The sequence below is a fragment of the Urocampus carinirostris genome, chromosome 6, assembly GCF_059441175.1.
Source record: "Urocampus carinirostris isolate Australia breed hairy pipefish chromosome 6, RoL_Ucar_1.0, whole genome shotgun sequence".
Taxonomy (NCBI): Eukaryota; Metazoa; Chordata; class Actinopteri; order Syngnathiformes; family Syngnathidae; genus Urocampus; species Urocampus carinirostris.
In genome coordinates, this window is record NC_142354.1 from 6,844,879 (window position 1) to 6,867,897 (window position 23,019).

At 40.4% G+C, this 23,019-nt stretch overlaps 1 protein-coding gene across 1 annotated transcript in view; it reads left to right on the forward strand.

Moving 5' to 3' along the window:
• LOC148363672 (deoxyribonuclease-1-like) overlaps window positions 1–23,019 on the forward strand; it is a 36,239-nt gene that overhangs the window by 8,088 nt on the left and 5,132 nt on the right. The window contains exons 2-8 of the mRNA XM_088337638.1: window positions 5,806–5,891; window positions 14,620–14,708; window positions 17,287–17,373; window positions 17,441–17,553; window positions 17,628–17,740; window positions 20,615–20,772; window positions 22,263–22,359. Coding sequence (XP_088193764.1) covers window positions 5,806–5,891; window positions 14,620–14,708; window positions 17,287–17,373; window positions 17,441–17,553; window positions 17,628–17,740; window positions 20,615–20,772; window positions 22,263–22,359 — 743 coding nt within the window. The remainder of the gene's footprint in view (window positions 1–5,805; window positions 5,892–14,619; window positions 14,709–17,286; window positions 17,374–17,440; window positions 17,554–17,627; window positions 17,741–20,614; window positions 20,773–22,262; window positions 22,360–23,019) is intronic.

Genomic DNA, 23,019 nt, shown 5'->3' on the forward strand with positions numbered 1-23,019 from the left:
TATGGACCCTGTTTGAGATATAGACTTGTGACTTCTAGGGTAACCTTCTGTGACATAAATGTCAGCACAGTGATTTTGAAGAGTTTCTGACGTTTCTAAAAATATTTATTTTTAATAATAATAAGAGTAGTAATAAAACGAACAAGATTTGTCGAACACCTATTCAGTAACACATCACAAAGTGGAGGTATTCCTCAGTAGTTGCATCCCAAAGCCAAAAAACATAATAGGTTAAAAGTGTGTCTTACTTTGCAAACAATATAGGCAGGGAAATGAAAAAAAATACGATTTGTTTACACCGCGGGATCCAATGCAACCAGGGTTTCATTCACAATAAAATACATTACATATGGCTATTATAGTACATCAAATAAAGGCTATTTGTGTACAATTAGTTGTTATCGTGGATATCATAGCGTACATTGATTCGTCTTCGGTGTTGGTGACTTTTTCTTCCGCGTTAATAAACGCATTTTGTAGACTACAATCGCGCTTTATTGTTTTAATAAACGCGTTATATGGACTACAATCGCTTAATTGTTTTAATTAGCTCGCTTTATTGTTTTAATAAACTTATTATATAAAATGCGATCGCCTTTGTCGGAGCTCAGCAGAATGTGCATTCACACGAGGGGGGGAGGATTTTAATGTATCCGCCTTTTCAGACTCGTCCTTGAATTCATGTTGATATTTCGTCTCGTGAAGACGTTTAACACTTGACGTGCGATGTACAACGCTCGTGAGGCATAATGCACAAACAGCACGGTCATTTTTTGCACAAAGCCCCATTAGTCTGTCCACGCTAGCTGGAAAGAATGCGATTTTCCCGCTCAAGGAGCCGTCATGATTTGGCTGTCGTGATTCGTTCATTTATCGCGTGCCGGTGTTTCTGTGGGAGGGTTAAAACAGATCTCTTCTCATCTGCGAGGCACCGCACAGACACACGCTCACCGTAAAGCCACTAAACAATGAAAGCGCGCCATGAAAATGTCTACATTTTCAGGTAAAAAATCATTATTACTTTGCCGTGCGCTCGCGTGCCACTGGTTGACTGCTGGCACGTGTGCCATGGGTTGCAGACCCCTGCACTAGAGTGATTAGCCCTGAATCCTGACTGCAAAAATTCAAAAAGATTATTCTGAGATATAAAATCTTTCATCTGCTGTGCCACACCATTTTCAAGTACTTTAAGAAGAAACTAAGTTTGACCCAGGTCTATCATTACATAGGCTTTCCGGGTCATGGTTGAGTTGTTTGAGCATAGTTTTAATGACAGTGGACTTCAAATCCGCTGGAACAACACCTACAGAAGCGTGATATGGTAATAAAAATTAAAACTGAAGGTACAAGGACCCCAAAAGGGGGTCATTCAAACAGACAAATAGTAGATTTGGCCGTACTCACCAGCTGTGTAACATTATCAAGTCGGCACAGACCAGAAACGGAGACAGGACCCAATAGCGTTCGTTTACTCAGTATTATTGATAAAGAGAGAGAGCAGCGCTTGCTTCCAAGATCCGATGATCGACGGCAGGAACGCGTAAGTGGCTCTTCCGTGTCGAGCGAGGATAGTCGTAGGCAGCAGGAATACTGGTCGATAGCTGGGACGGGAGAGCAAGGGCGGTATCGAGTCCAGAAACAGGTCGGCAACAGGTATCAGGCAGGAAACAAGGCAGGAAGATGTAGGAAGGTACGGAGCTTGCCTAGCTGGGAGCATAGGTTCGCAGACGGTCTGACAGCTTCCTCGTGGAAGCTGGGGGTTTAAAAAGAGTCTATGAACCAATCAGCTCTCAGGGCAGTTGGGCAGTAGCAGGTGCCCTGAATCAGCAATCATGACACAGGTGACAAATCACTAAAACTAAAGAACAATTCACCAGACAAACATTCACCCGAGCACTACAATTTCCAGATCTTTGACATGTGACATATTTACATGGTAATTACAAAAATCTACACGGATATGTTGAACCTTTTTAATAAAGAACACCATAAATTAATGAACTAAATTAGTAGAACCATCTGGAAGAATCTGTTGCCTAGTTAGCAATGCTAGTGACTAGGAAGATTTTGGGGTTATTTTTATGTGCAGTAGAGAAAAGGGCTGTTTTAGCAGAGTCAAAGGTTGCTTTATAGATCTTAAGAACCATGGACTGAGGTTGATTTACTTGAAACTGGTTGTTATAACACCATTGTTAATTAAGTAATTGGTGAATACAAAAACCTTTTGACAGCACAAGGCTCTGATGATATGCAACAGGTGAGGTTTTAAAAAAAAATAGAGCAATTTCTAAATATTTATATAGTTACTGTGTCCATTTGGACACAAATCATTGTTTTTTTTACGACATGTAACGACTTCAAATACTTGACAATGGTCTTTATGGTCAATTTAATTTAGGAGCATTTTGGCATGTGGCCTATGGGTGACCTGGTCTTCATGTATGTGTACAGGTAAAAAAAAAAGGTATTCTCCTGTAACTAATATTTATCCACTCGGCAAATTTTGGCTTCGCATTACATGTGAACAATACCCCTACCGCAAAATATCGGGTACTAGGCGTAGGACAATGTTCATGGGTTTATTTCTTCATTTGTTTTGAAAACATGTCTATCTAGGTCCTGGGGAACAGTCTAGTCCCACACTCTTGCTTCTTTGTGATTGGCTGAGGGATTACAAACACCAAACTTGTCTGGGCAGAATTTGTGCGTGTTTGTTTTCTTATCTATGCTCGACAGGAGTCCAGCCCCACCATAAGATTTGTTACCGTTGGTCTTAAGAATAAGTGCCAATAAGGCATCGTTTGGGAAACAATGTTTTTAAGGATTTTTTTATTGATAAAAGTAGTGTAAAAACAACATCCATGATTTAAGCTTTTTTTAAGCAGTCAAAGAGAATTTGATGGCCAGGTTTAGGTCATCAGCAGAAACAATGTATCTACATTGGATGAGGGGAAGTACAGTGGAACCTCGGTTTTCGAACGCCTCTCTGACAGACTGAAGAGATCTTTTCTTCCTCATGCCATGAGGCTCTTTAACTCTACCCGGCAGAGTAAAAGCCCACATTAAACCACACCCCCTACATTGCATATTACCGAATTTTATTGCAATATGTATTCTGTGTAGCACTATTTAGATATTCTATATAACACGCTACAGTGGGCATTTGCACGTCACATTGGGTATTTGTATATTGTATTCTTTTTGCTTTATTATTGTATTGTTCTCAGCTCAGGGATGCTGCTGGAAATGGGAATTTCCCTGCGGGGATGAATAAAGTATCTATCTATCTATCTATCTGTTCGGACAAATCAGTGTTCGACCAAAAATTTCAAGAAATTATTGCTTCGCTGTTGGGTCAAAAAAATCGGAGTTCGAACGCCGGTACGCTAGGGTGCGATGCTGAGCGGCGTACGGGTGTTTTAGCCCCTGATTATGCCTCCGAAGAAGGTCGGTGCACGCAGGACAGGTGAAAAAAAAACCAAGTTGTTCGTCCGACTATTGCCTTTAAGAAAGACATAATAGCTAAATATGAAAGAGGTGTACGAATTTCCGATCTTGCTAGTGAATACAGCATGGCTAAATCTACTATCAGTACGATAGTAAAGAATAAGGAGGCTGTGAAATCGAGTGATGCGGCTAAGGAAGTTAGCGGTATAAGCAAGCAACTGCCGCAAGTTTTGGAAGAGGTTGAAAAACTTTTGATGATTTTTCTTTCCCCACCGTCCACCACAAAGGTAAGAAATCCTATTCATAATCCTTTTTTTTTATTTTTACACCTTCATGTTAGTGTAATCTTTCGTACGGAAGATTACGCTAACGCGAACGTACTATTAGCCTGGGTTAGCTTCATGTTTACGTTCTTGCTAAACATTCAGGGTGTTGGAACGGATTAAAACGATTTTACATTACTTTTAATGGGAAAAACGATTTTCCGTGATCGACCTAATCGGTTTTCGAACAGGGTTCTGGAACGGATTATGGTAGAGAACCGAGGTTCCACTGTAGTAAAAAAATTGACTGTAATTAATATAGCTATTAAAAAATACAACAAATTGAGTTGAAATAAAGTCAAAGAAAAAAAGATTAAGGCAGCACGGCGGTGCAGTGGTTAGCGCTTGTGCGGCACAGTAAATGTCTTGGGAACCTGTCGTGGGTTCAAATCCAGCTCCAGACTTCCTGTGCGGAGTTTGTATGTTCTCCCCGTGCTTGCGTGGGTTTCCTCCGGGCACTCCGGTTTCCTCCCACATTCCAAAAACATGCATTTCAGGTGAATTGGCTGGTCTAAATTGTCCCTAGGTGTGAATGAGCGAATGAGCGAATGAGCTGTCTGTCCCTGTGTGCCCTGCGACTAGCTGGCAACCAGTTCAGGGTGTCCCCTGCCCACTGCCCGGAGATGGCTGGGATGGGCTCCAGCCCCCCCGCGACCCTAATGAGGATAAGCGGTACGGCTAATGAGATGAGATGAGAAAAAAAAGATTACCATAGCAGTGTGCCATCAGCATAGCATAAAAATTAAGACTGACTGATTACCTATACCAGGTTACTGTGCCAGCCTTCTTAAAGTAATTGTGATGGTCGCTGATACCAGTATCAGCTGTCTTCTCGTGGCCATTCCACAATCAGTAATTTAAAATTCAAGTAATGAAACATTCAGAAAAAACAATGAGTAAAAGGTGATTTTAGGAAATAGTTGTCTTTATTGTCATTGATAACAACATAGTGAATATTCATCTCATCTCATCAGCCGTACCGCTTATCCTCAGTAGGGTCGCGGGGTGCTGGAGGCCATCCCAACTGTCTTCGAGCAGTGGGCAGGGGACATCCCGAACTGGTTGCCAACCAGTCACAGGGCACACAGAGACAGATAACTCACTCGCTCATTTACACCTAGGGAATATTTGACCCGGGCAATTCACCTGATATGCATGTTTTTGGAATGTGGGAGGAAACCGGAGTGCCCGGAGGAAACCTACGCAAGCACGGGGAGAACATACAAACTCCGCACAGGGAGTCTGGAGCTGGATTTGAACCCACGCAGGAGGTTCCCATGACATGAACTGCGCTAACCACTGCTCCACCGTGCTGCCCTAGTGAATCTTCTTTACAACAAAATTAGACGTGGCACCCTGTGAAAAGCATTTAATAAAAGATTAATAGAAAAAAAAGAACGTCAGGATAAATTGGCAAATATTCAAAAGCTAGTGGTGGAGTGGCCTAAATTGTAAGGGCATCAACACAATAGTGCAATGAAAAAGTTTTTTTTATGTCGTTAAGGTAAAGAAAGATAGGAGAGAGAGATAGAGAGGTAAACTACAGAAAAACAGGAACCTGAGTGCAGCAGCTTGTTTGCTCATGAACTGTTGTACCTGTTAGGATATTTGCTCAACGCATACATGTTACCTGATTACCACATCCCTGAGGAATAGTCTTATAACCTGTATATTGCATCCTACCGCTCCGTTTTTGTATAAAAACGGAATTAAAACTGATGTGACAACAACGAACCCTAAAGTTACCACAGAAGCTCAGGCCCACACATGTTGTTTTGCATTGAATCCAAGGATCATGAAGGGCACAGCTGCTCTTAAACAAAAGAAGTTACGAAAACAACACGCACAAAAGAGGCCCAAGTGGGTCTTGTTGTCAGCAGCTCTGAGCCCAAAGCCGCACAGCTGCATATTTGAATCTTATGTATGACTTGTGTGTGAATAACGTGACGCTTGAAATGCCATTGGCGTGTTCGGACACATGCCATGCCATATTTTCCTAATATTCGACTCCACTTTTTCTTTTTTCTTGGACCAGCCGCTATGAAAATAGCCTCATTCAACATCCAGAAGTTTGGACGAAGTAAAGTGTCTGACCCGGATATCGTTCGGATCCTGGTGCAGGTGAAACCCACACTAACTTACCGCTGTACTGTATTCTGTTACAGTAATCCCTTGCTGCATTTACTTATCGGGTTTTCGCTACAGATTTTCATCGTGCATTCTGATTGTCTTGACAGTTGTCACGCCCATTTTTTTCCCTTGTCTGCCCACGCCTCAATGACGTTGCGATCTTAATTGTACATACTGGACTGTCTCAGAAAATTAGAATATTGTGATAAAAATGTCATACATTCTGGATTCATTACACATCAACTGAACTATTTCAAGCCTTTTATTATTTGAATATTGCTGATTTTGGCTTACAGCTGAAAAAAACTCAAAAATCCTATCTCAAAATATTAGAATAATTCATCAGACCAAGTAAAAAAATAATTTTATAACAGCAAAACTAAATCAAACATTTGAAAATGTCCATTGATGCACTCAGTACTTGGTTGGGAATCCTTTTGCACGGATTACTGCATCAATCCGGCGTGGCATGGAGGCAATCAGCCTGTGGCATTGCTGAGGTGTTATTGATGCCCAGGATGCTTCGATAGCGGCCTTCAGCTCATTTGCATTTGTAGGTCTGGTGTCTTTCATCTTCTTCTTAACTATACCCCACAAATTCTCGATGGGGATCAGGTCAGGGGAATTAGCAGGCCAATCAAGGACAGTGATGCCATGGTCAGTGCACCAGTTACTGGTGTTTTTGGCACTGTGGGCAGGTGCCAGATCATGCAGGGATGAGGTGGAGTCACTTTCAACGTGGTGTTCGGAAAACCACCTCATATTGAACACCACAAAAACAAAAGAACTGATTCTGGATTTCAGAAGGAATGGCAGGAATCCAGCACCACTCACCATAAAAGGAGACTGTGTAGAGAGAGTCCACTCTTTCAAATTTCTGGGTGTGCACATATCCGACGACCTCTCCTGGTCTGCAAACACCAGAGCGGTGGTAGGGAAGGCCCAGCAGCGACTGCACTTCCTGAGATTGCTCAGGAAAAATAACCTAAAACAGCAGCTGCAGGTGTCCTTCTACAAAGCCACAGTGGAGAGCATCCTAACATACTGCATCACGGTGTGGTATGCTGGGTGCACAGCAGCAGACAGGAAAAAGCTCCAGAGGATCATCAAAACAGCCCAGAGAATCGTCGGCTGCTCTCTGCCCAGTCTGGAGGACATTGCCTGCTCTCGCTACCTCAGCAGAGCAGAAAACATCATCATGGACTTTTCTCACCCCGGCCACCACCTCTTCGACCTGCTGCCTTCCGGCAAGCGCTACAGGTCACACAAAGCAAAAACAAACAGACTCAGAGACAGCTTCTTCCCCACAGCCATTACCACCCTAAACAGACACCGCACAAAAAAACTGAAAACTGTTGCAAAAAACTACCTCACACGAATGTAAAATGGTACTCACGTACATGCTGTCTGCACTATGTTTGTTCACTGCTCAAAACAGACACAGCACAAAAAACCTGAAAACTTGTGCCAACACTACCTCATACGAATATGTTCTTGCACATGTCGACTGCACTACGTTTACTGCTCACCTTGCACAATGTCTGACCATTTCCTTTTTTCTGCACTATGTTGTCTATGTTTGCACCAATGCATATGCTGACTATTTTTTGCACTATGATGACTTTGCACCAAATGCAATATTGCACAACCCTTACGATACCAACGGTATCACGACAACACTGTATGTAACATCCCACATGCCGACATTTCTTGTGTAAATACCATGTCAATGATAACTATAGCCTTATCCCCCTTGTTTTATAACCTTATCTTCTCTGTTCCTTTATCTTCTTGGCTCATACCTCACTGTGAATGTGTAAAACTGGAGTGTCATGCCCAATTTCGTTGTCACAATATGTTAACCCATTTTGTAACAATGACAATAAAGGTATATTCTATTCTATCTATTCTATTCTAAAATGAAATCCTCATCTCCATAGAGCTTTTCAGCAGATGGAAGCATGTAGTGCTCTAAAATCTCTTGGTACACAGTTGCATTTACTCTGGACTTGATGAAACACAGTGGACCAACACCAGCAGCTGACATGGCTCCCCAAACCATTGCTGACTGTGGGAACTTCACACTGGATTTCAAGCAACTTGGATTTTGCTCTTCTCCAGCCTTTCTCCAGACTCTGGCGCCTTGACTTCCAAATGAAATGCAAAACTTGCTTTCGTCTGAAAAGAGGACTATGGACCACTCTGCAACTGTCCAGTGCTTCTTCTCCATAGCCCAAGTCAGACGCTTCTTCCGTTGTCTTGAGTTCAGAAGTGGCTTGACCATGGGAATACGGCTATTGTAGCCCATTTCCCGGACACGTCTGTGAACTGTGGCTTTTGATACCTGGACTCCAGCTTCAGCCCACTGTCTTTGAAGCTCCCTCAAATTCTGGAAGCGGCTCTTCTTCACAATTTTGTTAAGGCTGCGGTCATCTCTCTTGGTTGTGCAGCGTTTCCGGCCAGATTTTTCCCTTCCAACAGACTTTTTGTGGATATGCTTTGAAACTGCACTCTGTGAACAGCCTGCTCTTTGAGAAATTTCTTTTTGTGTCTTACCCTCCATCAGGAAGGTATCAAGGATGGTCCTCTGGACAGCAGTCAGATCAACAGTCTTCCCCATACTTGTGATTTAGTTTACTGAACCAAGCTGAGTGTTTTTAAGGCTCAGGAAACCCTCGCAAGGTGTTTCGAGTTAATTAGATGATTCAGGTGATTAGTTGAATAGCCTACTTGTATACTTTTTCATGATATTCTAATATTTTGAAATAGGATTTTTGAGTTTTCTTAAGCTGTAAGCCAAATTCAGCAATATTAAAATAATAAAAGGCTTGGACTAGTTCAGTTGATGTGTAATGAATCCAGAATGTATGACATTTTTGTTTTTTTAATTGCATTACAGAAAATAAAGAACTTTATCACAATATTCTAATTTTCTGAGACAGTCCAGTATATGTAAAACAGCTTATTGTGGAATTCATATCAACAAAACGCTCTGCATGGACCCAACAAAAGCACCGGTGGGTGGGTCAAAAAGGCACTGATGGATGCTTTCTAGCTAGTTTCTGACCTGCTAATTTTGTATATGAGGCTTTTAATTTTTGTGGCTCCAGACATCCATCCATCCATCAATTTTCTGCTCCGCTTATCCTCAGTAGGGTCGCGGGGGTGCTGGAGCCCTTCCCAGCTATCTTTGGGCAGTGAGCAGGGGACACCCTGAACTGGTTGCCAGCCAGCCGCAAGGCACACAGACAGACAATTCACTCGCTCATTCACACCAAGGGACAATTTGGACCGGCCATTTAACCTGAACATAGATGTTTTTGGAATGTGGGAGGAAACCGAAGTGCCCTAAGAAACCCACGCATGCATGGGGAGAACATGCAAACTCTACACAGGAAGGTTTGATCCCATGACATCAGCACATGCACTAACCAGTGCGCTGCCGTGCTACCCAACTCCAGACATATTCTTTTTTTTTTTGTTCTTTTGTTTTTGGTCTGGTATAGCTTTCTTGGGTTGCCAACCGAAAGTAAATGCGGTTTTCATTAGCGTCCCAATGATGGCAACAAAGTACTTTGTAAATGGTCTTTAATCAATTCTGTACTATACAGTTTCGCAATAAAACAGCAATATTATTTTTAAGATTATAATTTAAAAGTACAGAAGTTGATTAAAAAAAACGTGAATAAAATACTGTACTTTTACGTGTGAAAGAAATTATTGAACCTGTTAATTGTTTTTTTTCCTGTGTATAGAAATGAAATGTTTATTGAAGGTATTGTTGGATACATTAATCAAAACATGACACAAAAAGAAAAACTAATGCTGAGAGTGAGCATGGCCAAATATGGTCACCTTACGCCCCCTCCCCTAAGGAAATTTGACAGATCTGTTTCTGCCAACCTTTGCTTAAAGGTTTGCACCGTATTTGCACTAATAACCCGGTCAGGCAAAAAAATTTTTGGTATCCTGAAAGAAATAAAGTTTCCGTGCAAGTTGCTGGTAGGTCTAGGCACCCGTAACTTATATCTGTGACCACGTAAACCATCAACACGACAGAACTCAAAAAATTGATCAAAAGGCACATCGATCATTCCATGCAGTACTTTGAACACAAAAATTAAATCAAATCGAATTCTACGGAGCTCCAAAAAGTCCAAGTTCAGTCTTTGTAGTCTTTCCGGATATGACAAGCTGTGCATCCCAGGTATCCGCTTCGTATACCGTCGTTGAACTCCTTCCAGTAGGTTAATGTCCTTGAGTAAGTAAGGGTTCCACACAACGCTGTTATATTCTAACCCGGGTCTAACATAAACGCAAAACATTCGAACTAAGAATGCTGGGTTCTTGTTGTAAAAGTTTCTGTAAATGTTTGATGCTATGTTATTGGCTTTGTTGGTAATTTTGGCGATATGCGTGATAAACTTTAAGTTTGAAATAAGAGTGACACCCAGATCCTTATGTTCAGTAACAACATGCAAATCATGATCATTAATGTTATACAGCGGAACAGAACCATGAAAAACGACTGTGCTAAGCATTTATGAGATGACAATTGCAGTTGCCACTTTTCGGACCAAAGAAAAACTGATTTAATGTCATTTTGGAGAGAATCAATTGTTCCTGTCACCTGGGTTTTTGGTAAGAAAGCCGACAGTTTAGCATCATCGGCAAAAATTGAGATGTCACTACTTTGAATGGCCTCAGGTAGGTCGTTCACAAAAAACAGAAATAATAATGGTCCTAGTACTGAGCCCTGCGGTACCCCACTACAAACTTCCGACCATGCTGAAAGAACATCATCAATTTTTACGCATTGTTTACGATTTGACAAATATGCTGTTATCCATTCAAGCAGTTTTCCCCTAATACCATAGCATTTCAGTTTTTGTAAAAGCTTGTTATGAGACACTTTATCAAAAGCCTTGCAAAAGTCTAAGTAAACAACATGACCAGCCATATTGTGAACAAAAAACATACTGGTGATATTATTCAAATGAGCTATTAAGTTAGTCATGGTAGAATGTCCGGACCTAAACCCATGTTGTTTAAACGTAAAAAGATTGTGCTCCTGTATAAATTTCCATATGGCATCTGAGATAATTTTCTCAAACACTTTACAGACGCAGCTAGTCAAGCTAACTGGTCTATAGTTGGCTGCACTTGTTGTGCTCCCCCCTTTAAAAATCGGTATGACAATAGCACTAAGCCAGTCCTCAGGCAGCTGTGAATCCTCAAAAGATCTAGAGAACAGGTAAAATAATGGTTCACATAAAAAGTCAGCTAGCTTTTTAAGCAAGAAATTTGGAATTTTGTCAGGGCCGGCTGAAAATTTGCTGGGAAGTTTTATCAAGTATCTATGAATTAACTCCTTTGAAAGTTCCACAGAATTTAGAACAGCTGAAGTTCTGCTGGGAAAGTCGGGTGAAACCCCATTGTCACGACCAAAAACACTGGCATACTGATCATTTAATATACGGACATTGTCAGCATTATCTGTAGCAACGGTACCGTCAGATGCCTTCAGGTTGGGAATAGATGCCCTAGAAATTAGTTTACGGTTGATGTATGAAAAGAATTTACGAGTATTATTAGCCTCTAAAACTTTATTTTCCTCAGCCACCCTTTCCCGCCTGATGGCCCTCCGCAGTTCCCTTGAAGCATCTTGATAACTTTCCAAGTATGCCAACTGATCACATTTATAAAGCTTGTGAATAAACTGCTTTCGCCTATGCAATTCAGCTATATCACGGTTGACGTGAGGTGTAACCGCAACTGAGGGTACGTATACAGATATCAAAGTGTAAACAACAGATTTAAATATTGCCCACATTTCTTCAATATTCCCACAATTATCAAATAAGAGGTACCAGTTGACACTAGACAGAAAGTATCTCATGCCATGTAGATCACAGTCTTTAAAATGTATGTAGTTCTGAGCAGCGGTATCTTTTTTAAGAGCCAGGTTAAGTTGGAAAGTAACAGAATCGTGATCACTGGTAGAGAAACTCGGCCAAACGTCAATGTTTTTAATCAGATATCTGTCAATGGAAAACACAAGGTCTAATACGTTGGACCCCCTGGTTGGTTTATCGACATGCTGAAAGAAACCTGCATTTGAAACCAAGTTTTTGAACATTGAAGTTAGATTAGTATCAGAATTTTGAAGAAAACTGTGGTGAAGGTCAGGAAAGTTAAAATCACCCATAAGTAGAATTTGCAATTTAGTATCAAATATAGAATTCAGATGCGACGTTGGCCTGAAGAGAGCTCAGACCAGAGCGATATACAAGCACTATTCTCAGCTTCACCCCAGAAATAAGAATATCACATCTCAATAACTCAATTCTATCGAATTGATAATTAGCGACAGAAAACACAGTTATACCATGAGAAACCATGAGCAAAACTCCTCCATGTTGGGCATTTTTACGGTCAGTTCTAATGGACTGATATTTCTCTATAGTTGGCCCTGTGTCACCAGCGGAGTACCAAGTTTCTGTAATTGCCAAAATATCAGGGGTGTAGAAATTGATGTACGAGACCAAGTCATCTGCCTTAGAAGTCAAACATTGGGCATTAATGAGATGAATCAAGGGGCTGTTCAATAAAGGCGAAGGCGACCTTAGGCATTTCCCAGCTTGACAATAATTTTCCCGTCCCGTATAATAATGTTTACTTCACCTTCGTCCCGACGGCGCTTAAGTTCGTCCTGTAGTTCCCTGTCGCGTTCCCTGTCGCGTTCCCTTTCTTTTGGTGTCATATCTGGACGAACAAATCCAGAAGACAACGTCGGGAAGGTACTTTTCACCCGATTGAATCCACGGAGAAACGCCAGCCTTGATCTTGTATTCCGGAATCGGATCTTCACAATCCTGGGTTTACCATCATTCCTCAGCCTTCCATCACGAAAAACTTAGAATGTCCTGTTTCTCTACTCCCGAGACTGCTTCGGCGACTTCCTGAAAGAGCTGGGTATCCTGGACAGCTTCCCCATTTTCTCGATGTGTCTTTGCTCCAACCACCACGAGATTATGCTTCCTAGCCTCCTTTGCTAGCATTTCCTCCATTAGGCTAGTCGACATTCTGGCAACTTCTGGCATCATCTGCGTCATGATCTCTCGGACCAAAGTTGGTACCATGGCCTTCACGGTTTCACGGACAGTGGAGACCAAATCAGCAGAGTTCAGGGCACCGCACGGCCCAGACGACCCGGATAGAGGCACCGGAGTGCTATCCACGTAGGTGAACACCGTTCCAGAGCTACTCAGAGAGGCGTAAGAATCCTTATCATCAGCGGATAAGCCGGGAACGCAGGACTTGCAGATGTAAGTAGCTTGCTTATCCTGTATCGCGAGGCTTAGGTCCTGAACTGACAGTCCAGAGCACTCATAGAGAATATAGTGTTTGCAGTGACTGCACTGGATCATTGCTCCATGGTCCACGGCACCGCAAAAACATGGTTTAGAAACTGCCTTTCTAGGCGCCATATCAAATAAATCAAAAACTCAGTTCAATTATTAAGTAAAACAAAAAAAAAACTTCGACTCGACTTCAAAATACGGCATTTCGGACCCGCCGCATTTTCGCATAAAAAAATAAGGTTTCCACTTAACGGGTTTTAACTATCAATACAGAGACATGTAGTGGTACAATAATACACACTGTCCCTTCAAATGGCTCAAACACGCAGCCGCTCGGCCAATTGCGGCCCCCGTGATGATTGAGGCCACCATCTTAAATTTGAAGAATCAATATAAGCGTAGCACAGGTAAATTATGGATTCATTTACTACTGAATTAGTGAATGATTTCTTATTAATTCTTAATGTTTTTATTTTTAGATTTTGTGTACATTTAAAAAAAATATATTTACGAACAGTGGAATATTTTTATCAGTGCTATTTTTGTTGAAGTTTTTAAGTTTTTCCTTGCCGTCATATTGGTTTTAGATCAGGGGATGCTGTAATAAGTCTGTGGTTTGCAATAATCTGTGGTCTGTGCAGCCCTTTGAGACTCCTTGTGATTAACGGCTATACAAATAAAAATGACTTGACTTGGAAAATTCCATTTGGCCAGACTTCACCCAGACTCCATGTGAATTGAGTTTGAGAAGTTCAAAATCCATTGATGTCATCTCACCTTATTTTGAGTGTCTACTAAAGTTTTAACTCAAAAAAATAAATAAATACAGAGACACATGTACCCAATCTCTTAGTTCTTTTTAAGGTATAATAGAGTGCGTTATACACAAATAAATTCAGTATTTAAAAATTCAATATTAATTGCATGGTTATCAGATTTTAATAATTTTTTTTCTTTAACACCCCACAGTTATTAATATTCCCCAACACCTCAGGCTGAAATCTTTTTCCTCCGTTTGAAAAACAACAAGCAAAAACAAATGTACTATAAAATTTAAATGTATTCACATATTTAAAGGTCTAGATTATCACAATTATTTTTCCTGTATTGAGACACCCCCTCTTACACTGGTTTAACCACTTACCCTCCACAGAAGGGTCCTGCTTGGGATAATTTCTGTGTCTGGTCATTCAAGCATGTGCCACTACATCACTCTCACAAGCTTTAACATGGCTTTTTTCACTTATTTCCTATGCTAACAACTCATGTTAGTCACTTTGTTGCCACTTTTGGAAATAAAAGCTAGCAGTCTTCACTTTAGAACTACCACTAAATATCACTAATTTGTCCCACAGATAATCCGCCGCTATGACATCATATTGATCCTGGAAGTGGTGGATGTCAGCGGCATGTCTGTCAAAACCCTCCTGGATACGCTAAACGTGTATGTCTTGTTGGAAATCCACAAAAAAACAAGTATTGTATTTTCTGATATGTAGAGCGCACCTGAAAAAACCAATATGGTTAGAAATTTGAAAATGCGTCTTATAACCTGGCAATGACCTATTTACCTTAGAGTACGCGGATAAGATTGGAAATGCATACAGTAATTCTAGGTATGTGTTACCATAGCATGCTTTATGGTAATAGCCTATTTAAGCAATGATCGAGCAATGATTGAACAAATCAATAAACATCCCTTATCTGAATTGCAAAATACTGTTTGCGACATAAATCGAACCCGAGTAACTGTGGTGGGAGTTCCGAAACTTCGCCACTAGATGACCAGTGGTACAAAGAACATACCTTGTGCATCAGACCTTAACTTATTATAACACTATTTTACAGTGTCAGGAACACTGATTTGCATAGTGCATTCCGATCGGTTTAAAGTTAAACAGTCTCTACCTTTTCATCAAAGGTTGTCAGAGAATGAAGAAAACCAATTATTTCAGCAAAATACTATACAAGCTCTTTTAAGTATGTATATATAAATATATATATATATATATATATATATATATATATATATATATATATATATATATATATAAGGGTTGGGTAGGGTTACTTTAACTGGATTACTTTCAATTACTTTTGGACTATTCCACTACGAAATATGCTAATAAAAGACAAAATAAACTAAATATGAATTAAATTATGACTCACAACACGTGGTAAGCTTTCTCTCCTGGCTTTGATCTCTTTGATCTCTGGCAAACTAACATAAAATGTGACAGAAACAAAATGAAAATAAATCCAAACAGCTTGCCAACATCATTTTTGCCGTTCCGTGTATTCCGTTACTCCCCAAGCCTGCACACAAAATTTAGTAATTTTATTCATATTTAGTTTCTTTTGTCTTTTATTAGCATATTTGGTATTGGAGTAATCCAACATTAATTGAAAGTAATCCAGTTAAAGTAACCCTACCCAATCCTGTATATATATATATATATATATATATATATATATATATATATAATTATACATTTAACTGAGAGGGTATTGACACACAGCGTGGGGAGACTGTTTAACATCTTTCTATGCAAATCAGGTTTGTGGCGCCGTAAAAATAGTGTGATAATAGGATAAGCCTTAATGCCATAGTCATCTGAACCACTGGTGGTCTAATAGAAATGTGTGGGCGCTTTCACTGCTACTTCTCTGGTCCGATTCCCATTGCATACTATGTTTTGCGGCGCAAGTACGCAGCAAATGTTAATGCATTGCATTTATGTGTACCCCAGTGTCTAAAATAACGTTTGCCCGGACATCCGGGGCGTGCATCTTTTACGTCGGGCGTACAACTTACAAAACGTCTCCGCCCAACCTTTAAAAAAAAAAAACAAAAAACTTTGCTTTCGTTTGCGTTTGTTTGTTTTTTTTAAATCAAATGTTTGCTTTATTCCGATTTCGAAATCTTCATTCGGTTTGGATATTTTGGAATTTCGATTCGTTTGGCAATTTGCATACTCGGCAGCCAATCAAATAACTTCGTGCTTCCGGACTTTCCCGAGCGTTGTAAGGTCGTGCATTTGCATATAAACGTACAGAGAACACAAGAAAAATAGATAAGTGGTTAGGAATCAAGCCAAAACCTTTAAAAAGATTTATGATACTACGAAACGTAAACGTACGTAAAAAGCATCGTGGAAAGAGGAGTTCACGTAGCTTGTAGCAGACGACGCAACGCATACATTGCTTGAATGAAGATGAGTAGATACATACTAATGGCAGATGGAAATCAGCGATGTCATATACTTGGAATGAATAAGTAAATTTATCTCATCTCATCTCATTAGCTGCACCGCTTATCCTCAGTAGGGTTGCGGGGGTGCTGGAGCCCATCCCAGCAATCATCGGGCAGTGGGCAGGGGACACCCTGAACTGGTTGCCAGCCAATCACAGGGCACACGGGGACAGACAACACACTCGCTCATTCGCACCTAGGGACAATTTGGACCGGCCAATTCACCTGAAATGCATGTTTTTGGAATGTGGGAGGAAACCGGCGTGCCCGAAAGAGAAACCCACGCAAGCACGGGGAGAACATACAAGCTCCGCACAGGAAGTCTGGAGCTGGATTTTAACCCACGCAGGGGGTTCCCATGACTTGAACTGTGCCGCACATGCGCTAACCACTGCGCCGCCGTCCTGCCCTAAGTAAATTTATACTAAACTTAATTTTAAAGTGTTGTTCTGTTATATAATCTGATTATAAATCCTTGATACTTTGGAACAATGTTTTTTTTTTGCAATTAGTCGTCTTATTGTGTTTGAAGTTGTAAAAATGGGGCAGGCAACTGGTGTCCGAAAACTTTTTGTCATGAGTTGCAGTCACTGAGTGTACCCCTACACATGGGAGCTTTCAATTGCATGCGCCTTATAGCCCGGTGTGCCTTGTTTATAAAAATATATGACAAAGACTATTTTTGGAGTGTCTCTTACAATCCAGTGCGCCTTACAGTGCATAAAATGTGGTATTTTGTAAAAATGTGTGTTTGTGTGGTCACACACAGAGCAAACGCGTCTCATCACTACACTCTGAAGATAAGTTGCCGCCTGGGACGATCCCGCTACAAGGAGCAGTTTATGTTTCTCTACCGGTAATTGCAATGGCATCATTCGAAAGACATGATGGCCTCTTCCTGATTTCCGTTTCGGTCCACGCAGGGACGACTTGGTGGATCTGGTGGGTTCGTACCAGTTTGACGACCAGGTGACGGATGGGGGTGACGTCTTCGCCCGGGACCCCTACATCCTCAGATTCCGATGTCACCACACACGTAGGAGCAGTCGGGCATAAGTTGGGTGTGTGTCTATGTAGTACGCCATTTTTGTGTGCATATTTTCACGGCAGTGTTGAAGGATCTGGTAATGATCCCGGTTCACACCAAACCGGACGACTCTGAGACAGAGCTGGATGAACTCTTTGACGTTTTTCAACATGTCAAGGCCAAGTGGAAGACTGACGTAAGGATATTTTCAACTATATTTTCATCTTCTGAAACCAGTTGAAGTTTAAAATATGAAATTTTGTTCTATGATTCATCAGTAGATCCACACAAAAAAGTCCAAAAGCCATGAGAATTGTGAAAAGGGTCATTTGTTTTTGTCTTCATTTGACTTTAAGGCTCATTTCAACCTCATATGTTTTATATACTCTGGGAACGTGAAAAACTTTATCCTGTGTGGCAACTTTGGAACATCCACAAAACCATGACTAGAAATACTATATATTGGAAGTTTGACTTTATGAAAATTGAGGCTCCAAAACCTGTTTGTCTCTGCTACTTTGCCTAATGGATAGACAAAGAAAAAACTGTGAAGGATTGCTAATTCGGCTTGAAGCAAATGGCCAACGGTTGCTTAGCTCGTTTTAAAGGTACTTTAAAGTCTACATTTTCTAGGCATTTTTGTTATGAGAATAGGCATAGCTACTAAGACTGTTAATCAGCTTCTTCATTGAAGCATCCCATTTAAGGGGGTTGCTTTGGTGTATTGGTCTTTTTTTTTTAAATTGTAGGCATGCTTATTAGGAATTGACCCACACAAACGTGTCTAGACGGGGTTGGGCAAACTATGGTCCATGGGCCACAGGCAGCCAATCCGGCTTTTTTAATTGGCCTGCCAAACAAAAATGTTGAAATGACATTCTATGTAATGGTTAATAAACCACTAAAAATATGCACCCATAAAAAATATAGTTTTCATAATACATTAATGTGTACTGCGCTCAAGTCCAAAATTTAAATAACTGACTACAATTTCTGAACTTTCTACTTTTATAATCATGTATTTATTTTAAATATCAAGATTTTAATTCATGCAAAAAATCTTCTGAGTTAGCCCTATCACAATTTAAAATTTTCAATGCATATTATCAAAATTACTGCTTAAAAACAGGGAACAAATTTAACGGTTTGCTTGAATCCTGAGTGTTTCAAAACCCTTCCATCCATTCATTATCTGCACCGCTTATCCTCAGTAGGGTCGCGGGGGTGCTGGAGGCCATCCCAACTGTCTTCGAGCAGTGGGCAGGGGACATCCCGAACTGGTTGCCAACCAGTCACAGGGCACACAGAGACAGATAACTCACTCGCTCCTTCATACCTAGGGACAATTTGGACCGGCCAATTGACATGAAATGCATGTTTTTTAGAATGTGGGAGGAAACCGGAATGCCCAGAGGAAACCCACGCAAGAACAGGGAGAACATGCAATTCCACACAGGAGGTTCGATCTCATGACCTCAGAACTGTGCCGCACACGCGCAAACCACTGCGCTGAGTGTTTTAAAACAAATTTGCCAAAATTAATATATTTATAGAATAAATTATAGACCAAAATATAACATGACATTTTCTGTATGTCCCGCACTACAAGGTGCACAGGACTTTAAGGGGCACCATCAAAATATGGTCTTTTGTCATGTGTATTTCATAGATAAGGCGCACCAGACAATAAGGGGCATGAAATTGAAACTACAGTAAGAGCTTCCGTGTTGCTAATCAAAATAAGAAAACTTATGCAATGGGAATCAAAACCTGAGTAGTAGCGTTGAAAGTATTAACATAGTACTACTAGACCACCATTGGTAAAGTGACATATGAAAAGACATAAGATCTTATCTCATCACACACAGAATGAACAACATTTGCATAGTGCATTCTGATAGATTAAACATTCTCTCCACTGCTTCGCCTGTACCTCAATAACCTCTTATTGTAATGTGTATGCGTACCGAAAAAAACTATCTGCAGATACACAAAATTAAAACAATCAGTCAATTTTTTTTTCCCACCTTGCTGTCAAATTTTCTACCGCATTGGAGCTCACAACTCAAAAAGTTTGCCCACCACTGGTCTAGAAGTGAAGCAGTGTTCATTTTACCTCTGAAAAGTGATGGGTCCCGGGGACTTGCATGCTCAAAAATCTATGGGTCCCAACAGAGATCTATGGGTCCCCAAAATTTAATGTGCTCCATGCCCTTACAACTTGTCGAATTTTCCCTTACAAAATACAAAAATCTTTTTTTTTTAAACATGTTTATTTATGTAGTTTAACATGTTATATTGTACATGTGTTTCCTTATATCATATATATTGTCAATGAACATTTTGTCGTGAGACACCGAGTTGCTCGACATGAATGAGGTTTATTATAAAAAAAGTTCAAAAATGAAGTCGCTTGGACGTTCACTGTAGAAGGAAAAAATACATGCAAATATAATTAAGTAGAATAATACATTTTCTCATTCAAATTATGAATTCATTTTCTGCATTAGATTATTGTTGGTAATATACTGATTAAAAGGGATAACCACAAACCTGTCTTTTTTTTATTTTCTCCTTTTATACTTCCTTTTTTTCTTAACTTCTTTTTACAATATAATCATTCATAATATAATGCATCAAAGCAAGTGAGCCGTTTGAGAGAGTGAGTTGAGCCGAAAAAGCCGGTTTTCTAAAAAGTGACGGACTACACAACTCGAACTCGAGATCGGTGTGCAGACGAAAACTTGAACCGCGAGACCAAAACAACAATGGTTGACGAAAAGTTTGGAGTGCGGTAAATCTTTGTTAAAAAATGATATTGACAATTTCGTGTCAAAAAAGTTGCGTCCTAGGGACGCACGTTGATTTGACACGATGCGTCCCTAGCAAAAATAATGCGACTAGGACGCAGGGACGCGGGCAAACGAGAACACTGAGTGAAGTCTCAAAAGACACAGAAAGTCCGCCAATTTCAGGGTTCCTTCAAAGACTGACTTAAAGCAATTTTCCCTATACCTCACAAATTTCAAGCATGCAACAGTTTAAGTTTTCATCCTATATTCCAAAACAGAATGTAATGATCTTGGGCGATTTCAACGCTGACGGTGCCTATGTGTCGGAGCGGGACATGAAGAGCATCCGCATCCGCAGCGATAAAAACTTCCACTGGTTGATTGGAGATGACGTTGACACCACAGCCAGCACGGGAAATGCGCATACCTACGACAGGTACAATGCAGAAGGGCCTTTAAGTTAAATATTCTCTGCCTCAGCCTTGAAATGTTAATGTGAGTAAAAATAAAGCAAGTCCGTTCTCATGAAAACAACAAGTCTTTAAATCAGGCATGTCAAACATGCGGCCCACGGTATTTACGGGATTATTTAATGCGGCCCATGGTAGATTTCATGTCAAAAGAAGAAGCAAGTTCCTAGCTCATTTCTATCAAAGTTACCATTTTTTTGTATATACACAAATGCTCCTTCTCGCGACTAGAACGCAGCAAAGGTGTAAAAGAGCTGACATCCAGCAAAGGTTTTATCCATGTTTGGGATTACTGTTGGTGATAGGAATAAGTGAAGAAGTGTTGTAAAAGGACAGTGGGATGTTAAGACGTGTTCTAAGGGATGGGCAGGGCACCTGTATGATGCGGGAGGGCTAAACCAGTGAAAGCGGTCGGGCCCTGCTGTTGAACAGAAGAGTGTGTTGTGACACCCTGACCCGAGTGACATGGCCGCTTTCTTGTGTCCCGTTTCATCTGGAGGGACGATAGCATGACCAACTTGGGTGGCGAGGTGCTTAACTTGTTTGGGTGTTTGGGCATTTGGGTTGGCCATGGTCCCAAATAATTTTTGGGTGTGTTTTTTGCTACCTTTCCCCTTTTTTTTTTTTTAATTGTCTTTGTTTTTGTGTATGTGTTTGTCTTGCTGTCGGTCACCCCTCTCGAGGGATATGACCAGGGTAGATAGATAGATAAGGATTAGTAATCCCTATCAATCAGTGTTCTCCGGGACTACTTATCTTTATGAACTCGTGCTCTCTGTGATGAACAATTATAAAACAAAGCAGCGCTCATGGGTCACAAACTGACACTTGAATGACGTTGTTAAATGTGCTGCTACTCAGGATTTGTCACCTGATATGGATGCACTTGTAAAGGCAAAAAGATGACAAATTTCAGAAGCTAGCAGCAGTAAGTACACTTCAGGAAAGGGGAAAAATGATGTTTCATAATATTTTTAGTATAAATCATTAAAACTAAGATTTAGTTAGACAACATTTTGCAATATTTTCTCAGCTTTTAGTAGGCCCAGCCTGGTAGTTGTATCTGATGTTGTTGTCGATCCACTGCTAAAACCCTTATTTTCTCTTTCTTTTTTATTTATTTCAAAGCAGTGTGTGTTTTAGTGTGGTGAGTTGGTTTAGATGTAAAGCTGCATTTATTCAACTATTAAACAACCGAACACACCTTTTTTTCCACTGTTTGTGAATAAATGTACTGTGGTTTGAGAAGATTAGAATTTGTAAGGAAGGCTACAAATCTTGGCTGAATTATAAAGCATAGTACTGAAAAACAAATCTAAATATTTGGCCATGACACCTGAAAACAAAAAGTTTGGATCCAGCCCTCGAGCCAAACTGAGCTTGACATGCCTGCTTTAAATTATTAAATTGTTGTTAATGATACAGCTAATAAATATCAAGTATTTCCTGGTTCCAGGATCGTGGTCTACGGCGACGACATGCTGCGAGCTGTGGTACCAAACTCCGCTAAACCTTTTAACTTCCAAAAAGCATTTGGCCTCAGCAATGAGCAGGTAGAGCAGCTTGTGTCTCAACTCACGAGATAAATCTTATTGTGTGTTCCTGTTAAGTGTTGAAAAATACCTATACTTTAAAATCTCACAATACTATGGGTATTAGGTGTTTGATAATTTAAAAAAAGTATTTATCATCATTTGTGGGCAGATTGGCTCCAGAGCAGCTACAAGTAATTTGTTTTGGTTAAGGATTTTTCTGTAATTTTGTATTTCACTACATTTTACCATTTTTTCTTTAAAGTTCAACTATATTTTTATATTGTTTTTTTTTCCCTTGAATAATAATAAAAATTACACCTTAAGTAAGCAAAGATGATCTTACGGTGGAACAAAACAAATGACTAAAATCTAACTTTTATCTGTTATTCATTTGTAGTCAAATAAGAAAATAATGAATGAAACCAGCTAAATTGTGTGCAAATGATTTACTTTATGTCAGGACCAGAACGGAGACTGGACCCACTTGCGTTGCGTTTCTCACAAGTTTTATTAGAATAAAGAGAAAGGGTTGCGGCCATGATCCGGTGATTGCTGGACGCGGGAAGCAGGTCGCTCTCAACGCGGAAGTGGATCTTCCGTGTCGAGCGATGGCGGTGTCGGGAACGGGAAAACGGGTGAATAGCCGGGACCGGAGAGCAAAAACGTGGTCGGGGACAA